Source organism: Hermetia illucens, chromosome 1, assembly GCF_905115235.1.
Source record: "Hermetia illucens chromosome 1, iHerIll2.2.curated.20191125, whole genome shotgun sequence".
Lineage (NCBI taxonomy): Eukaryota > Metazoa > Arthropoda > Insecta > Diptera > Stratiomyidae > Hermetia > Hermetia illucens.
In genome coordinates, this window is record NC_051849.1 from 143371004 (window position 1) to 143391206 (window position 20203).

Here is a 20203-nt window from a genome sequence, read left to right on the forward strand (position 1 = left end):
TTAGCCTGGGATGGGCGCCGATTGTTTTCTTACACCTGGCGAGGAGGAGGAGGAGGAAAGAGAAGGCTAACACAAAGAAAAATCGTTGCTATCGATTAGTCAACTTATTATGTTTTTTTTTCTGCTATATTTTCGTAGATTTGCCGCTTGGAAAGAAAGCAAAGAAAGGAGGAAAGATGGCGACGGTGATGCTCATGCTGGCGTCGGTTATGGCGTGGAGGAACAATCGCGAGCTAAACAAATTGGTTGGTCAAAGTGAAGGTCTCGGGTCTATATAAACTAAATTTGTTTCTTAATCTGCATCAGTTGATTGTTTACTCTCTTCCGTTATCCGCCATTCGTTGGGACATTTTATACAAGGCGAGATGAACTCAAAAGTAAGACTTGCACTTGGATTACCTTCTTGGATTTGCATTGTGGATACATTGGATTAACTGGAACTAACTTTGTTATTTTTCGGTCTTCTAGACCTTTGTTACAGTAGCGGTTGCCTTGTTTGCAGTTGCAGCCCCAGCCGTCCTAGCAGGACATTTACTAGGTGGCGGATATGGTGGTCATGGTGGTTTCGGAGGTGGATTCGGTGGAAGCGGCTTTGGAGGAAGTGGCCATGGAGGCTTTGGAGGAAGTGGCCATGGAGGCTATGGAGGAAGTGGTCACGGTGGCTTTGGAGGAAGTGGCCACGGAGGCTTTGGTGGAAGCGGCGGTGGAGGCTATGGAGGAAGCGGCAGTGGCGGAGAAGCTCATGAAGCCGAATTGCAACATTTGGGAACTGTAGTTGGACAAGCTCATTTACCACCCAAAGTTATCAGGATTACTAAGACTGTTGCGGTCAAGGTTCCTGTACCCTACCCAGTCAAGGTTCCACATCCAGTACCACACCCAGTGCCAGTAGAAAAACCATACCCAGTTCATGTACCAAAGATCGTTAAAATCAAGGAAGAGGTTCCAGTACCTGTCCCAGTCCATGGTGGTGATCTTGGAGGCTCTGGAGCTGAAGGTGGATATGGAGGCATCGGAGGAGGATATGGCCACTCAGCAAGTGGATCTATTGGCGGAGGATATGGTGGATCTATTGGCGGAGGATATGGTGGATCTGTTGGCGGAGGATATGGTGGATCTATTGGAGGAGGATATGGTGGAGCCATTGGAGGAGGATATGGTGGAGCCGATGGTGGACACGGAATCGGTGGCGGAATCCTAGGTGGTGATGCTGGCCATGGAATTGGTGGTGGATACATTGGTGGATTCGGCGGTGCTAGTGGTGGATACAGTGGTGCTGAGGGTGGATATGGCGGCGCTGATGGTGGATACGGCGGTGCTGATGGTGGATATGGTGGTGGTTTCGGACATTCCGCTGGTGGTGCTGAAGAAGGACATGCCACTGTTATTGTTGCCAAAGTAGCTGGCGATGCTGGCGCTGGCGCTGGTGCCGGTGGTTATGAAGGCAGTGCCGGTGTCGTTGAACATGGCGCATCGAGTGGTGCTGAAGAACATCATTAAGGCTGCAACTGTAGATGCTAACATTGTTAGTTATTTGTTGACTCGTTACTAGTTCTTGTTGATAATTATTGTTATTTTGTCTATAAGTATTTGTACCTAATATAGTCCAAAAAATTAATTGATTTCAAATTTTATTCATATCTTTTGGGAATTTCAAAACGCCGAAACTCTTTCATGGCTTAGACATATTCATTTACTTGTGCACTCGTTGATTCTACTACCGGTAATGATGTTTTGGCGCATCTCTCAAATATTAGGAAAAAAATCGAACATTTTGTTGAAAATATCATGACTCATTTAAAGCAATTCTTACCATATAAATAGCTGGTATGGATAGCATTAGGGTCGGGAATTTCAATACCTTCATTGCCTGCTTTTATTTCTGATTCATGGTCCGATGATTCAGAATCGTTATCTGAATCTAAATCACTTCTATCAGAATCAATCTCTTCTGCCCATTTTTCTAAAGTTTCTTCAAAAACATTGTCCAAAAATTTAACCCCCTTTGAAGTTCCAGAATTAATTCCATCATCTATTTTCATATCCTAAAACAAAAACATAAAGCAATATTAAAACAAGCCGGGAAACCGGAAGCTTGACGCTTCAGGTATAAAAGGTTTTGTGTTTCCCTATGTGAGGAGCATAACGTAGTTCTCCATTGGCTTATAGCATTGACTCGAGATATTTAAATCGCTCAGTTCTGGGCAGGTTACCGCCATTGCCAGAACTCAGCGATTTAAATATCTGGAGGGGCAGATTACAGCCATTGCCAGAACTCAACGATTTAAATATCTCGAGTCAATGCTATCTGCCAATGGAAAACTGCGTAATGAAATTGTTTCACACATTATCGCAACCTGGATGAAGTGGCATTCCCCAACTGGTGTTCTTTGTGATCGACATATCAGCGCACGTCCCAAATCTAAAATTTACCGCAATGTCGTCCGTCTGCCGCTCTCTATAGTTCTGAGTGTTGGCGACTATAAAGGACAATGAACGGCGTCTTGCGGTAATGGGGACGAAGATGTTGCATTACACTGGTGGCGCGACACGTTTTGATCATGTCTGAAATGAGAATATCCGAGATCGATATGGGTTTCCACCGATTGTGGAAAAACTGCGAGAGAGGCGTTTTCGATGGTGTGGTGATGTAATTCACGCTAACGAGAATTCAACAACCAGTATTGGTCAGAACATCGAAGTCAATGGTAAGCAACCATATAGCCGGCCAAAACAATGGTCGCATGATACACTGGATGGGAATTTAAAGGTCTCGCGATTACATCCTGATCAGGAATTTGATAAAATAAAATGACGAAACCGATCATGACGAGCCGACCCCGCTTGTGAACTGAAGGCTGAAGAAAAAGAAGAAGATATGAGGAGCGATGAGCCTGACAGTTCCGTGTCACATAGTTAAAAATTCTATTGGCCTCTACTTTTTTGAAAGTAATTTAAATGAATCCTTTGATGGAAAGCACTGTATTGAAATAGTCAACCTCATACGGTTCACACTCTGAGTTTAATATTGTTAGCAAATGCTAAGAATTTAACCAACATCAAATATAAATAACCAACATTAAATATAAACAAGTCGGGAAACCGGAAGCTAGACGCTTCAGGTATGAAAGGTTTTGTGTATTTCTTTTATAAAGAGATTTGGGTGTGCATTTGTCCCATTAGCATGTAGCACGTAAAATATGCATATATTATGTGAAAATAGCCACTTTCAAGTGATATTGACATTCATTGTCTCGAAGCAGGATCATGCCCTATGCTGTAGCCTATATTGTTGCAAAATTTTGTGATTTCAGGGTGAACTTAAGGGGGGTTTTCCTGTCAATTACTAAAAATTATAGTAATGTACTATTATTAACTTTATTTGAACAGGTATCGGTATGGAGGGTATTTCGGAGCGTAGGCACCATATAGTGACAGCCCCCTGATTTTTTTCAGATTTTTCGGTTTGGTAGTTTCTGAAAATGGGTTCGTTAAAAAAATGACCACTTTCAACCCCCCGCACCCCCACCTTTTCAACAAATGTCAAAACTAAGACTGGCTTCGAAAAGTACTAATCGAGATCTTTAATTTGATACCCCACATGACTATATTTGAAGAAAAAAAATGTACATCCTCCCTTTGCATGTATGGGGATTCTCTCTTAAATTCGTCGTAAAAGGATGTAACTCACTATATGCATGAGTGTTCACAGTTTCCACCTTTCTACCAAATTGGGTGCCAATCACTACAACCGTCTCCGAGAAAAATGCGTGTGACGGACAGACAGACAAAGAGACAGACAGACGGACAGACAGACAGACGATAAACCGATTTTAATAAGGTTTTGTTTTACAAACAAAACCTTAAAAAGGGCTAGGGAGAATTAGATTCTTCTTGAATGGAATTTTAATATTTTACTCGAATGTCAATTATTCTCGTTAATTATGACCTCAACGTCTGATTTGTATGGCTTGGAATGCTGTTAATTAGCACGAAATTGCTAAGTTTGAACTTCTATAATATTGATGCTGATTGCCAGATTTCCACGAAACTTACGTATATACGAAATATTGTCCTCTATGCTAATACCAAATTCGGAAATCCTAAGATGAATCTAAGAGGGGTTTTTCAGTAAATTTCTAAAAAGTAGTAATATACTATTAGTAAGTTTATTTGAGCAGATATCGGAATGGGACATATTTTGAGGCCTAGATTTCTCTAGGCGCACCAACCTGATTTTTTTTGGATTTTTAGGTTGGATAGTTTCCGAAAATGAGTCCTGTCTCACTTCAAGTGCGTACATTTTGACTCCTTACTCACGCACTTTGCAATTTATGCCAAAACTAATATCAGTTTCGGAAAGTACAAACCGAGACCTTTGATACCCTACACAACTATATCCGTTGAATCCTGTATGGGGACCCCCGTTTAAACTCCACCTAAATTTATGCCACTCGCTGTATGCGTGGGATTTCATAGTTCCCATCTGTCCACCAAGTTTTGTTCGGATCGGCTCAGCCGTTTTGGAGAAAAATGCGTCTGACAGACAGACAGACAGACAGACATTGAATCGATTTTAATAAGGTTTTGTTTTACACAAAACCTTAAAAATATCATTTGTTAGCCAGTTTTATTATTGCACGAATTAAAAAAAATACGTAAACATAGACCAGTGGTAATTGTTACCGGTTACGATTATTGAATAGAAATAAAACAGCGAAATTTCAAATGTAGTAGTATAAACTAAGCGTTGCGGACGTATATAGACGTCTGAGTGCGTAAGCAGTGGGGATTCATGTAAATCGCAAAACTTGAACTGCCTACCGGTAAAAAATACCGGACATCTGTATTTAAGGGTTAATAAGGAACTCAAAATATTTCGGTTTTGCGTCGAGACGTTATCCGTACACAGTTGCCTAGCATCATGGTCGATGGCAACGCTCTATTTGAGGCAGGGTCTGTAAAGTCTGTTTTTTCTATAGATTTTTCCCGTTGGATTATTGAGTATATTGGCATATCATTCGGTGGCTTATTAAAATCGATTCAATGTCTGCCTGTTTGTTTGTTTATCACAACCGATTTGTGAGTCTTGCTTTGGGATTTAGGGGGACTTCCCATACATGCGACAGTGGGTTTACATTTTTTTCCTAGAATGTCATGAGGAGCATCAAATGAAAGGGTTCGATTAGTACTTTTCGAAATTAGGCTTATTTCTGATACTGGGTGAAAGATACGGGAGTGAGTGCCCAAAATCTATGCCCCAAAAAATGTAACAGGTCTTGTTTTCAGAACCTCTCTAACCAAGAAATCTAGAAAAACTCAAAATGGTGCATCCATATGAAATTTGGGCCTCAAAATACATCCAATTCCAATATCTCCTCAAATAAAGTTTGTAATAGAATATCACCATATTTTATACATTTATGCGAAAAGTTCCCTTATGTTAATCCTAGAAGTTCAAAATCAGTAAAAGTGTTAATATAAGACGCAATTCTGGAAAGTTTGAAGGAATTACTATTACTAATAAAGTTTTAGAAGGTCAAAATTTTGTAATTCACTTGAATTCATCGCACTCCACTCATCATATAAAATGAACTTACATGAACCAAGGGAGGATTTTAGTTTTTCTTTTCCAGGGTTTTTAAGGTGCTTATCTATAAAGCACACTTTTGTCAGAAATGGCTGCACCGATTTACACGAGACTTGGTGAGAAAGTGGAAATTGTGAACACCCACATATGTAATGTGTCACATCCTCCTACGAGTTGGGACCCCCATACATGCAAAGGAGGCTGGACATCTTTTTACAGCAAATATAATCATGTGGGATATCAAACGTAAGTCTCGATTAGTAGCCGGTCTTACTTTTGACATTTGTTGGAAAATTTGAGAGCGCGGGGGCTGGAAAGCGATCATTTCTAATAATAGAACCATTCTCAGAAACTACCCACTGAAAAATCTGAAAAAAGTCATGGAATTCTTTTTTCTATTGTATGCAGGCTTGCATACCGATGTCTACTACAAATTAAGTTAATAATATGTTTGTTTTTATGAAATTAATCAGACACCCCCTCTTAGGTTTATCCTTGAGTTATAAAAAATATCAGTAATAGAGACTACAGTATGAAACATGATATCCCGAAGCTTAGTCAAAATAGTAGGAGTAGTTAAAATAGTCCGTGTAAATTTGCTGCAATCCAAAACACTAAATATCAATATCACACGAAAGTGAGTAGTTTGACCTGATAAATGCATTTACATTATTGGCTGCGTACAAACTTAATATTTAAGGTTGTATGTTACGTAGGTATATGTTCAAGTTTATAAATATAGGCAGGAATATTTTGAATTTTTAGCTAAGTGCGAAAAGAAAAACGTGCATCCAAAGTTCCTCAATAATATGAACACAACACCTTTGTACCCGAGGCGTCAAGCTTCAGCGATAACTATGACCCCAGGATGTACTTGAAATTTGGTATTGACATTTAATTAACAATTGTCGACCCAGCCGACTACTTCACACTCAATAAATTAGCGAGTGGCTTATTACGCCGAGAACAGTGCGAAACACAGGTACCTCGAAAGATCATTAACTATCGAAATATTGAGATCCTGATTCAACAGGGACTTATAGTGTAGGACATGTACATTGTCTTTTATTCGTGTTGTATTTTTCATTTAATGATTTGAACCCGCGGTAACGAGGCCGAGGGGCTAATCAATTGAAATTACATATTGGGTTGGGGAAAAAGAAATGTCGTATTTGTGATCGAAATTTGACGCTTTATTCAACATACTTAGAATTATCCGATTTAAGTCAAATATGCGCCGTTTTGTTCGCAAACTTTTTGCCGTTTAGAAGGCAACTTCATTATCCACCCCTTATAAAACCCCCCTCCTTATTTGAAAAAAACTCAGACAGTCAGTTTTCGCAAGCCTCTTTTGAGGCGAACTTAATAGCACCAAGAGCGTTTTGTATGGACCGGAAGAGATGGTAATCACTCCCGGGTCATCAAAGAAGCCGAGCGTTGTCCTGGTGGAACACAACACCATTCCTATTGACCAATTCTGGCCGCTTCTGGTCAATCGCCTGCTTCAAACGGTCGAGTTGCTCACAGTAGAGGACCAAATTAAGGCTCTGGCCATAGTTGAGCAGTTCATAGTGGATGATTCCCTTCCAATCCCACTAAGCACACAGCAAAACCCTCCTGGCCCTCAATCTGTGTTTGAAGATGGTTTGGGTCGGCCCGCCGTGCTTCTTTTCGATCTTTTTCGCTTGAGGTTGTCGTACGTGATCCACTTTTCATCACCAGTCACCATCCGCTTCGAAAATGGGTTGAATTCGTTCCGTTTCAGCAATGCATCGCAGGCGTTGATTTGGTCCAAGAGATTTTTTTGCGTCAACTCGTGTGCCACCCAAACATCCAGCTTTTTTTGGAATCCAATCTTCTGCAAATGATTCCAAACGGTTTTATGGTCTATACCCAGTTCCTGGCCAATCGAGCGAGTGCTCACATGCCGGCCTACTTGGATGATTTCGACGATTGGCCTACCAGTACGGGATGTACCTTCGACATCCACTACACCAGGACGAAATCGATCCAACCAACGCTGTGCTGTGCGAATCGTTACAGTATCGGACCCATCAACTACACAAATTTTTTCGGCCGCCTTCATTGCATTTTTACCTCTCAGGTAGTAAAAACGTAAAATATGACGAATTTCTTACTTGGTGGACTCCATCTTTGACGCGCTGTAACTTGAGATTGAAACGTACGATCAGAACACTGTCAAAGAGACGCTTGTAGCACAGATTTTCATCTTTAAATCGCCGTATAGTATGACCCGGTGCGGTAAGTTCAACACAAGATATGTTTAAGTGTCGCCATCTATTGATAAAATACGAGATTTCTTTTTCCCCAACCCAATATATTTGTCATGGGAGCCCATCTCCTACTCTGCATATTGAAAGAGAATTTATTATATCCCATGTCGGTAGCCTGATGTAGTTTGTTGAAGGATTGTCTTTTTATTGGAAACTTGACGAAGAGAATACAATTGATTGTGGTCCAAGATTTCTACATCAAGTACATCTTCTACATTGTAGTGCTGGACTTGGAGAGGGCCAACTGATCTGTTACGCATTGGAATAACAACTGGTGTCAGCGGAGTTTGTACGCTGAGTTAAATTATTATACCGTGATCCATTTGTTCAATTGTCATGCGAAACACCCGGCGAGATACACTCTGCTGATATTTTCTAAGGTTCTCATAACGAAGCTTGTCTCGACTCAAAAAGTGAGATGATCGCTTCATACGAGACAGTCTGTGATTGAATTTGAATAAAACAGAGTTTTTGATAACGGAATATTGGAGTTGAATCTATCGAAGAAAAATTAGGAGAGAGGCAATTTCGATGTTATGTTCATGTGATTTTCGCTGATGACAACTCAATAGTTAAGATTGGCCTGAACATTGAAGTTGATGGAATGGACCAAGCCCATGATCATTAATAATAACGGCTTCGATTGACTCGCCTAGATCCCAGTAAGACATGGGAACAAGGCGAAAAACCGAGAAGACACCTTCTCTTGCTAGCGACATGGGATTGTGTGTTCTCAACGTTATTTAAAACATTTTTTGTTGAATGCATAACATCTCAAGAATATTGTGTCATTTCAAGTCGATCGGAGTAAAACTGACGAAGTTATGAGTTTTTGAACATCCGGTCGGATTTTTTAGTGTACAAAACTTTAAATTGCTGCTTTGAAACTTGCTATTTTTCAAGTCCGTGTATGCCTTAACTCAAAATTTACTGTGCCAATCGTTTTGAAATTTCGTACAGTAATTATTCACATAACTCTCCAGGAATTTTTTGTTTTGTTATATACTTACTATATATATACTTACCTATATACTTACTAGTTCTTAACTTGTTTAAATTAACCGGTTTTAGCAAATATCGTTACGAAAAATTGACAAATCGACAAAAAAATCCTTCCAGTGTTACCTCGTTTCAGATAATTCTAGTGCGAGATATCGTGTACACGGCAAAACAATTATTCCCAGAAGTACCTCCAGAGGTCCGCTGCCACGATTTCAATTTTAAACTAAATTAAATTTCAAATGTTTCATTATAAAGTGGGAACTGTAACCACAAAAAAAAATCTTAAAAACATGCAATTTTTCAATGAATTAAATAAGCAATTTTATTACCAATGGTGGTTCCAATATTCCTGGACGTCCTACGTCACTTACACTGGTACGGCCTCTTTCGAACTCACTAACTCAGAATTTCACCGTCGTAGCTGGTGATGCAGAGTCCCTGTGCACAACGTGCAACTCGGTTTATTTTGAGTAGGCGTATTGTCTTGCCAAGTACCCAAATCGACTCATCCAACTGTGTAAAAACAAAATCTGATGAAAGTTAGTTTAGTGTCTCTACGTAAAATCTAGGCCTCAAAATATATCTCAGATCGATCTTTGTTTAAATAATATTCATTAATTTTCTAATTTTCTGCCATGCGCGGTTCGTTTAAATTAAATGCCTGGTACCTTTTGATCATAGAGTATAAAATACAGACACATCCTGCTTAATGCGTTTCTGAAGAATTCGTGTAAGTCGAAACCCTCGTTAAGGGTAGGGGGATGGTTTTCGTGATTTTATCATGGTTTTTTTCTTCTTGGTGATTTTCCCTACAAAAGGAGTTTGTTGTAAACGTAATAAAATATAAACAGTGAAGAAGAGTTTACAGTGCATAAATTAATCACTTAGAGGTAGATCCCGTGGAGTTCTAGGTTGAAGTTCCTTTTTAAGGTTTAATGTGAAACAAAGGCTTATTAGAATCAAATCGATGCCCGCTGTCTGTCTGTCTGTCTGGCACACCCGATTTATTCGGAAACGACTGAACCTATTGCCATGAAAATTGGTGAGAGCATGTGGTCTGTTGTTTCCTTTACATACAGTAAGTGGCGCCACTTTGTGTTAAGTTGAAGTGAGGCTCCCCATACATGTGAATGGAGGATGCAAAATTTTTTTTCACAGAAGGTGCCATGTGGGGAGTTATATGAAAGGAATCAATTAGTACTTTTCGAAGCTGGCCAGGTGAAACTTACGGGAGTGAGGGCTCAAAATATGATGGCCCAAAAGTATAACAGGTCTCGACCTTAGAACCTATCTAACCGAAAAATCTGAAAAGAGTCACAGAGGTGTATCTGATCGAAATCTTGGCCTCAAAATACATCCCGTTCCGATATCTGTACAAATAAAGTTAATATTAGTATATTAGCATATTTTAGAAATTTAACCGGAAACCCCCGTTCATTTCATGCTAGAACTATAAAATTTGGCATTTACATAAAGGATAACAGAAGGCATAACTGTGAACAGTTTGAAGGAAATCCAACTTTTCTTTTTAGTTTTTTAATTATTTATATATCAATATCAATGGTGGTCACAGTGTAGTATAGGTCCCAGGGCGAAACGTGGGCTGGCGCGATAGAGCATAAAATCGGGGAATCGCCTGCTGAACCAATTCCAACAACTCTACTGCCAAACTCTATCTTCACTTGGAGGTGAAGATAGAGCTTGGTAGTAGTGACCGCTGGCAGCTCTTTATTACAGAAAAGCTGTAGACGAAGAAGAATGAAGGCGTCCCCGCCTAAAAACGGGACAAATTGTACTGGTTCTTCAGGTTGAGGGTTGGGTAGGGCTAACAACCCTACGCGTAAAACATCTTGTTACGAAGCCACAACAGTGGCCTTGGACTGGATTGACGACACAACGACGAACCAGGCAACGACAACGGAATAACTATTTGCGCATTTTCTCCCGGAACATGCACTTCCTGTACAGAGAGGGAACTGCCAAGCAGCTAGCCGATACCCTGTCCAAATATAGGGCTGATGTAATAGCGTTGCAGGAAATGTGTTGAACAAGGACCGGTTTCCCGGGGAATAGCCACTACACCATATATATAAACCATGTGCTCGGAGTAGGTTTCTTAGTCAGCCAAAAAATGGAACCTGTTGATATCGGCTTTGAAAATGTAAGCGGAAGGCTATGCACTCTGCGTTGGCGAGGCAAATTTGGAAATATAAGCCTTATAAACGTTCACGCCCCTACAGAGGAGACTGCAGAGTCGGAGAAGTATACCTTCTACGAGGCGAGGGGATCATCGAAGCCTGCCCCAAGTATGATATCAAAATCATACGTAGGCATTTCAGCAGTCAAATAAGGAAGGGGCCGTATTCAGGCGATATGTTGGCACCCATAGCTTGCATAGGGATACCAATGATAACGGACTGCGGATTATTCAGTTAGCGGGACCACTTTCAACCAAACTGCCGGGCCAATGTCGACTCGGATCACTATCGCGAAGGCATAGTGCTCCGGGCTCGAATTACAACACCACCTGCAATCGCCTCTGACAATCAGGTAAGAGAGAATACTGAATTCATCCACAACACAGCCCTCCGTAACACCTATAAGGGAGAAATGGATGCCGCAATAACCGCAATCAACAGATGTCCTGGAGATGAAGCATCAACAAATAATCTTCACAACTACGTGAAGAACGTTGTCATTGATACGGTAACAAATTTACTTGGCCCCAACCGCAAGAAAAGTCGGAACTGCTGGTTTGACGATGAATGTAAGCTAGCAACGGGACGGAAGAATGCCGCATACCGGGTAATATTGCATTCTCAAAGAACGCGGGCACGCGCAGAGCCTTACCAAGAACTCCATCGAACGGAGAAGCGTCTTCACAGACGGAAGAAAGAAGCCTGTGAGAATCAACAGGTCTGCGAACTAGAAAAGCACAAGGAGCAACCGCACCAGGCGCGGAAGTTTTACCAACAAGTCAGCAGGATGAAGCCTTATACACCTCGATGTTCATCTTGCCAAGAAAAAGAGAAAAATCGGATTTCTGGTAGAATGGGCATATTGAAGCGATGGGTTGAGTATTTTGATGAACTGCTCAACAATCAAAATATCGGCGAGTTGGAGGTCCCGCCAACTGAAAACGACGGACAAATGGTGCCACCACGAAGCATAGAAGAAGCCGCCATAAGTCGCCAAGAGCCGATGGAATTGCAGCCAACTCGGTTAAATGTGGAGGCGATCAATTACACCAAGCAGTTCATCAACTGATGCTCAACGTGTTGGACAGCGACTCAATGTTGGACGAATGGCAACGAGACATTATCTGCCCCATACATAAAAAGGCGTGTAGAGGTGTCACGTTGCTGAGTAAAACTGTACACGACCATGAGAGAATTCGGTATCCCGACGAAACTGATAAGACTGGCTAGGTTGACCCTGACCAATGTGCGAGGCCAGATAAAAGCAACAGGATCACTCTCGAGACCATTCAACATCAACGACGGTCTAAGAAAACAGGATGCCCTATCATGTGTCCTCTTCAACCTGGCCCTGGAGAAAGTGATTCGCGATGCAGACGTAAATACGTCCACCCAACTACTGGCCTACGTACAGTCTGCCTTCATCCAGATCGAGTAGGCGCGCGAGATCTCGGGTTGAACATTAATGAAGACAAGACGAAGTACATGGTGGCAACGTCAGCGCCAAAAACCAAAGAACGAACAACAACGAATCGCATTGATCGAAAGGGAAGAATAAAGATAGTAGATCAACACTTTGAGACCGTTGAAAATATCTCCCATTTTGGGTCGAAAATCACAACCGATAACAACTACGATGATGAAATCTGCTCACGGTTCTTCGCTACCAACAGAGTCTATTTCAGCTTACAAAAACTGTTCCGCTCTAAAAGTCTCAGTCTGGCTAGACAGTCCTTCTGCACTCCTCGGAAAAAATGCGAACTCTTAGCCGCGTTCTAGGGAAGAATCCTCCGACGAATTTTTGGCCCCTACATGAGGATGGACGAGATTCCCTAACCTAACGACGAAATCTATGAGCGATACCACAACCGTCTGTTTGTGGATAAAATCCGGCTCAACAGATTGCGGTAGGCTGGTCACTTAATCCGCGTGAATGAGGATGATCCAGGCCGAAAAGTCTATAAGAGCAATATCTATGGTAGAAAAAGAATAAAAAGTAGGTCCTGCCCGAGATGGAGCGATGGCGTACCGCCAGACAGCTTTTAGGGATATTGAATTGGTGGACCTCGGCGCAAAACCGGGATGTCTGGAGTTCCTTGTTAAGACAGGCCTAGACCGGATACCGGTTGTTGCGTCGTTGATGATGATGATATATCAATATTAATTACTCAAGCCAGGCATATGTAGGTATTTATATGTATATGTAATTCATCAGGTAAATATATGTGTACATTGAACAAGCAGTATTCAATATATATATATATGTAATTTATATGTACCTTTGTATACTTTTATGCACGAAGTAAATCGGAAACATGTGTACGATCAAAGCATCATGCATCTATAATACAGTATTCGGTAATAGGGAATATTTGTTTATTTAAGGTGAGGATAATATCTACTTCTGTAATATGTAAGTATTTTTTTGTAGTTTTGGATTTTTAGCCATATATGTATGGAAAAATATACGTTGAAAGTTTCATACTTAAGATGAACACAAAACCTTTTTACCCGAAGTAACAGCTTCCATTATTGACAATTTTTTACACTTTCGTAATTTTCTACAAATCTACTTCATTTTGCTTTATCAGGTTTAAGCCATTTTAACTCAGCAATAAACCTTGCTTCAAAATGATTGTGGATAGGGCCCGCGATGTTACTCCAGGAACGCGGGATTTTCCTGCTCTGCATCCCGTTTTCTCGCCCCGGATTCAATTGCATAGTTCGATGATATTTTGCTCTTTCGTTAACACTTCACTTAGTCCCCCTGCGTTCATCAGTTACGTGGTATCATTCACCAATGTTAAGGTCACTTTTCATAACTTATAGTTACTTTGGCCCACTTTCCCAATTACCGTTTATGTTTCATTCGGTAGCTTCTTTCCTTGAAAGATCAATATTCCTAATGGCTTTCAAAATGTGACACGATTTCCACCATTCTTTGATTGACCAGCAGGGATTAAATGTTTCAGATATTATTCATTGAACACGTTCTGTGAAGTGCAAGTCTTTTTGTTTGATACCTATATGACCGACAAATCTCCTTTTTGCAGTCTTGTGTGAAACAAAATCGGTTCAATATCTGTCTGTCCGTGGAGCTATCGTCGCAAAATTTTATGAGAATACAAAGTCTGTGAACGTGCAACGAATTGCATCAGTGAAACGGGGGAGCAACATCATCATCATATCAAATGAAAGATCTCAATTGGTACTTTTCCAAAAAGATTTTATTTTTTATATTGAAACACAAGGAGGTCTTTAAACCTAAAATCTGTGCCCCAAAAAGTGAAGCAGGTCTCATTTTTAAAACCCATCCAAACGAAAAATTTGAAAAAAATTACAGATCACCTAGGCCTCAAAATACATTGCTGCTGCTAAAATAAAGTTAATAATAGCATATTATCATTTTTTAGAAACTTGCCCGGAAACCTTCTTAAGTTCATCATAGAAGAACAAAATTGGGGTTGGTATAACGAGCAATATAAAGCGCGGTTCTGAAATTGTGAAAGCAATTATGAAGAAAGCTATAGAAGGTCAAAGTTTTATATTTCATGTGAATTTATTGCGTCATCATCAAATGAACTCATATTAACGGCGAAATTGGACTTTAGAGCTTCTCACATAAAGAAACACAAAACTTTGCATACTTAAAGGGTCCAGCTTCCGGTTTCCAGACCTTTCATCGCTCGTGGGTTTGTATTTTCCAAAGTGGTGACTACGAATTTAAAAAGGAAAATTTCCGGGTGCAAGGTAAACGTAAAGTCAGTTACAACGAGAATGCCGAGAACATGCAACATGCCTGCAAACAAGGATACCACTCCGACCGTGGTAAACTGGATACCCAGTTTCCAGACTTCAGGCCCCATGACCCTGATATTTGGTTTAAAATCATGTAGGCAAGCTTTGTGAGCGCGCCATACTTACACAGTCTGTGACAGACAGCTCATATAACCGCTTACGCGAGGAATTAGTAAAGCGTTCGAGTGCCAGCCAGGAGGAGGAAATGAAACAGCACATGGAGGACGCCTATATGGGTAACGAAAAACCCCTCTCAACTCTTCCGCCGCCTGTGGTGTCCCGGTGGTATAATAGTTCCAGAGCCACTGATGAGAAGTGTATGGTTGAGACGTCTGCCATCTGCTCTTCAACCGATTATGGCGACGATGAATGGTCAGCCACTACAAACTGCAGCCGACATAACTGATAAGGTCTAGGGCTTTCGTTGAGTATTGTGGAAACAACATTCTCGCCTTCAGTAGCGGAAACTAGTTCAACGGAAGCAGCAATTATCATGCAAATCTGCGAACGGGGCTATACACGGCCAAACAGGAGTCCCAACCCGAGAATTCTTTCAAAAGTAAACGTCGAATGTCTCATTCTCGATCGCATTTATAGCCCAGATCCGGAATTCTTCGTCCCCAAGGTGTATGCTGGTATCACTGGAGAATGTTTCACCGTCTTCATGTCGTATGTTTATGTTCGAAAAAAATACGAGAACATTTTTTCTCATAGACACAGGCGCCGATATATGCATTTGCCCACACTCAAAATTTCTTTCAGCTACCAACGGAACAGTAATCGCCATATACGGAATCCCTAACCGTACACTCAGCCTCGGCCTTCGACGGGATTTACCAGGGAGATTTGTTATATTGGACGTTCCCTATACTTGGAGCAGATTTTTAGCACATCACGGACTCCTTCCAGATCTTCAACACGGTTGTCTTCGCGATTCAACAACTCACCTTACATGCCAATGAGAGATGGCACAATACAAAGAGGAATTCAATACCATAATCCAACTAGGATTGGGGCGTTCATTAAATAGTTCGTGGTCTGCAGCCTTGCATATGGTGCTTAAAAAGAACAATGAGTGGAGACCGTGCGGAAATTATTGTGCACTTAATGCTTGGAATTCCACCGACAAGTACCCAGTTTGGAACATCCAAGATTTCGCCCAAATGCTCTATGGCAAAATTATCTTTTCAACAACATACCTAGTAAGAGCACTTAGCCAGATCCCGGTAGTTGAAGAAGATATACCAACGACTGCCATCACAACACCGTCCGGCCTTTACGAGCTTCGTTTATGACATCCGGCCTACGGAATGCGAGGCTTTGGGAGGTTTAGACTTCTGCTATGCCTACGTCGATGACATATTAGTTGTTTCATCTTCACGTGAAAAGCACGCCAGCCACCTAAGAACTCTGTTCCAAATGTTTAAACAATGTGGCGCGCGAGAAATCAAGTAAATGCGTTTTTGGTCGACATAAGGTTAGTTTCTTAGAATCTTAAAGAAGGGGACACGTCCCTTGTCAATCAAAGTCAAAGCGATCCAATCATACCCGCAACCAATTAACGTGAAGCACATTAAAGCATTGTTGGGTATGTTAAATTTTTATAAAAGGCTCATATCCAGAGTAGCAGCAGTATAGGCACCACTCAACGAGATTCTTCACGGTCAAATTAAAGGAAATTCACCAATCAACTGGACAAGCGAATCTACCGCAGTTTTTGAAGCTTCCAAAACTGCATTGGAAAAGACGATGAAATCTCACGCACCTTTGACCATTTTCTGCAATGCATCTGACTTTGTGATTGGAACAGTCCTCCAATAGTGGATTAATTGTTTCTGGCAACCACTGACTTTCTTTTCAAGAATGTTCGGTCCACCAAAAGAACGAATCGTCACGTCAATTTGACCATCAAGTTTACCACCGGTATCCAGCACGCAAACTTGTTAGCACTGATGAAGGGAACAAGTGGTTCCCGAAATATCGGTATTTGCAAGAATAAATATTTACACCAACGAAAAAAATAAACATCAAGTTTTAATTATTTCAATTAATCAATTATCGATCAATCCGCGGGCGAAAAGCTCAAAATGCTACAAAATGGAAACGCAGGGCTTCCACTAAAGCAATTCCAGGTTCCGGGTGTCAGATGGAAGCTATGGTGTGATGTATCCACTGATACCATCCGACCTTGCATCATTCACCTATTCCGAAAAACTATTTTGAATAGCTCACACTATTTATCCCACTCAGGAACAAACACCACCGTTAAACTGGGAACACAGAGGTATGTTTGACTATCAATCAAAACCGATTATAGTAATAGGACGCGTGGTTTGCAATAATTGTCAGCGATCAAAAGTGTCTCTTCTTGTGACTGCACTAGTCTGGATCTTTGCGTCACCATCCTCTAGATTTGAGCACGCTGACCTGGATCTTATCGTTATGCCTTATTGTGAGAGGCAACGCTACTACCTGACCATGGTAAACCGTTTCTCAGATTGCCTGGAAGTAGCACCAATCCCCGATCAAGGAGAAATTTAAATTGCTAGAACGTGCCTTGACACATGTATCTCCAAGTTCAGTTTCGAATCACCGCGGATCTAGGAAGATAGTTTAGATCGAGGTTGTTTCAAGAACTCAGTAACCCAATTGGTGCAACCCATATCACAACTCCATCATACCATTCGGCTGTTAATGGCATGGTTGAGCGTTTTCACCGTCAGCTCAAAGCAAATATCATATGTCACAATAGCTGCTGAACGGAAGCATTGCCTGCCGTGCAACTAGGCATTCGCACAGTTTGGAAGGAAGAACTCGGCGCAACTGCAGCAGTCCAATAACGAGCAGGTATATGTCTAATCTCGGACCCACAACAGGAAGTCCCCGGGGAAATGCCAACTCCCGGGAAAGATATCCGAAAAACAACCTGAAGTGGCAAACCCAAAGAAATCTTGGAGACAGGTTAGATTTCCTTCAATAATTTAACAATCACAAGACCACAGATTCACAGCTGGCGTCACGGCACAGCCAGCTGAACCATGGTAATTTCCTTGCGTTCAATCACTAGCAGGGGAGTGCTGTGGCGGTACAAATCACTTCCAGACGCTTGTCTGTAATTATAACTTTTAATTACCTTTCCTTTCACTCCAAGTGCGGGTTAAGTAAATGAGTCACTCGGTAGAAGAGGCAGTCTACTCACAGCTCTCACTTTCTGGACGCCACAATGAGAAGCAGGATCGATATTGGGTTTAAATAAACATATCGCATATATGAACACGGCTTTTATTCAAACTTCTGCTCCATTCCATTTTTTGCGGCCTGGATGATAATGGGGGAAGTGAAACTACTATCACAGCATCAAAGAACATATAGTTATTTTCTAAGTCTCGGACGAAGTAAAGTAATATAGCGAAAAAATGTTGCATACTAGCAGTCAGTTCAACACAGGAAAAAGCGAATGAAATTATATACGTGCGGCGAAGCCGTGCATACCCAAAAATTTAATGCTTCACGCTTTTATTTCGACGTTTTTCAAGGTTTTTTGTAAAATAAAATATGCCTTTCTGTCTATCTACAGATCCATCTGTAGGTCACACGTATTATCTCAGAATTAGTTACTCTTATTGATAAGAAATTTGGTAGAAAAATGGGACCTGTAAATCCCATAGCATTCAGTGAGTAACGTAGTTCCACGCTGAGTTTAAGGGGGTTTTCACACATGCAAAATCATCACCATCATGACGGCGCAACAACCTGTATCCAGTCTAGGCCTACCATAATAAGGGACTCTAGGAACTCTTGCGCCATAGTCTACCAATTTTATATATCTAAAAGCTGTCTGGCGCCTACGAGACAGAGAGACAAGATCATCCATTGCGGAACACATAGTAGAAGAAGGGCATGTAATGGACGAGGTGGAAACACTGAAAGAGTTCAAGCAGGCAAAGCTTGACCCTTACGTCAGTTTCACTGATTTTGGAGCCCATCCCCGGCTCTTCAAATTAATTCCCTGAACTTTTTAGGGTAGTATAATTACACAGCTTTTAGGATTAAGAATTAGGTATAGGTAAAAATATAACAACATATTAGTATTTAGCTTTATAACCCACTATTGAAGGCAGCAAGTTGCTACTGAAGTACGCATATAAGATAATAAATAATTCATTCACTCTAAGGACCATTTTTTGTTTTTTTTCTGTTTTTTAAATAAAAAAAAATAATATATATAATAAAGGCAGTCAGTGCAATCAAGCCGTTTCTACTTAATAATACAAGCCATTCACAACACACCCTCTGCAACACCTATAAGAGGGAAATGGATACCACAATAACCGCAATCAACAGAGATCCTGGAGATGAATCATCAACAAATGATCTTCATAATCACCTCAAGAACGTTATCATAAACACGGCCCCAGCCGCAAAAAGAGTCGGAACGGCTGGTTTGGCGATGAATGCAAGCTAGCAACGGAACGGAAGAATGCCGCATACCGAGTAATGTTGCATTCTCAAAGGGCGCATACACGCCCGGATACTCATCACGAACTCCGTCGAGCGGAGAAGCAACTTGACAGACGGTAAAAGGAAGCACGCACAGAGCCTTACCAAGAAACTCCATCGAACGGAGACGCGACTTCACAGACGGAAACGGAAGCCTGTGAGAACCAACAAATCTGTGAACTAGAAAAGTACAGGGAGCAATCGCACCAGGCGCGGAAGTTTTACCAACAAACCAGCAGGATGAAGCCTTACATACCTTGATGTTCATCCTGCCGAGACAAAGATGGAAATCTGATTTCCGACAGAATATGCATATTGGAGCGATGGGTTGAGTACTTTGATGAACTAGTAAACAACCAGAGCATCGGCGACTTAGAGGTCCCGCCAACCGAAAACGACGGCAGTATGGCACCACCAAGTATAGAAGAAACAGTCCGTGCAATTCATTGACTTAAAAATTATAAGTCGCCAGGAGCCGATGGAATTACAGCCGAATTGGTTAAATATGGAGGCGACCAATTACACCAAGTGGTTCATCAACTTGTACTCAAGCTGTGGGAGAACGAATCAACCCTGACGATTGGCAACGAGGCATTATCTGCCTCATACATAAAAGGGGAGGTATCGCGTTGCTGGGTACCATCTATAAGATATTTTCGTCTATCTTGCTAGGTCGGATAGCCCCATATGCCCAGAACATCATTGACCCATACCAATGAGGCTTCACTCCAGGCAAATCAGCAACAGATCAGATGTTCTCTTTTTCCCTCTCTGGAAAAACTGTTGGAATATGGACATCACTTGCACTATCTCTTCATTGA

General features: G+C 41.3%; 1 protein-coding gene across 1 annotated transcript; it reads left to right on the forward strand.

Annotated features, from left to right (window-relative positions):
* Positions 1–225: 225 nt before the first annotated feature.
* On the forward strand, positions 226–1634 carry LOC119661793 (glycine-rich cell wall structural protein 1-like). Its single transcript, XM_038071278.1, has 2 exons — positions 226–377; positions 469–1634. The coding sequence occupies exons 1-2, from the start codon at positions 366–368 to the stop codon at positions 1498–1500; spliced, it is 1044 nt and encodes a 347-aa protein (XP_037927206.1). The 5' UTR covers positions 226–365; the 3' UTR covers positions 1501–1634.
* The last annotated feature ends 18569 nt before the right edge of the window (positions 1635–20203 follow it).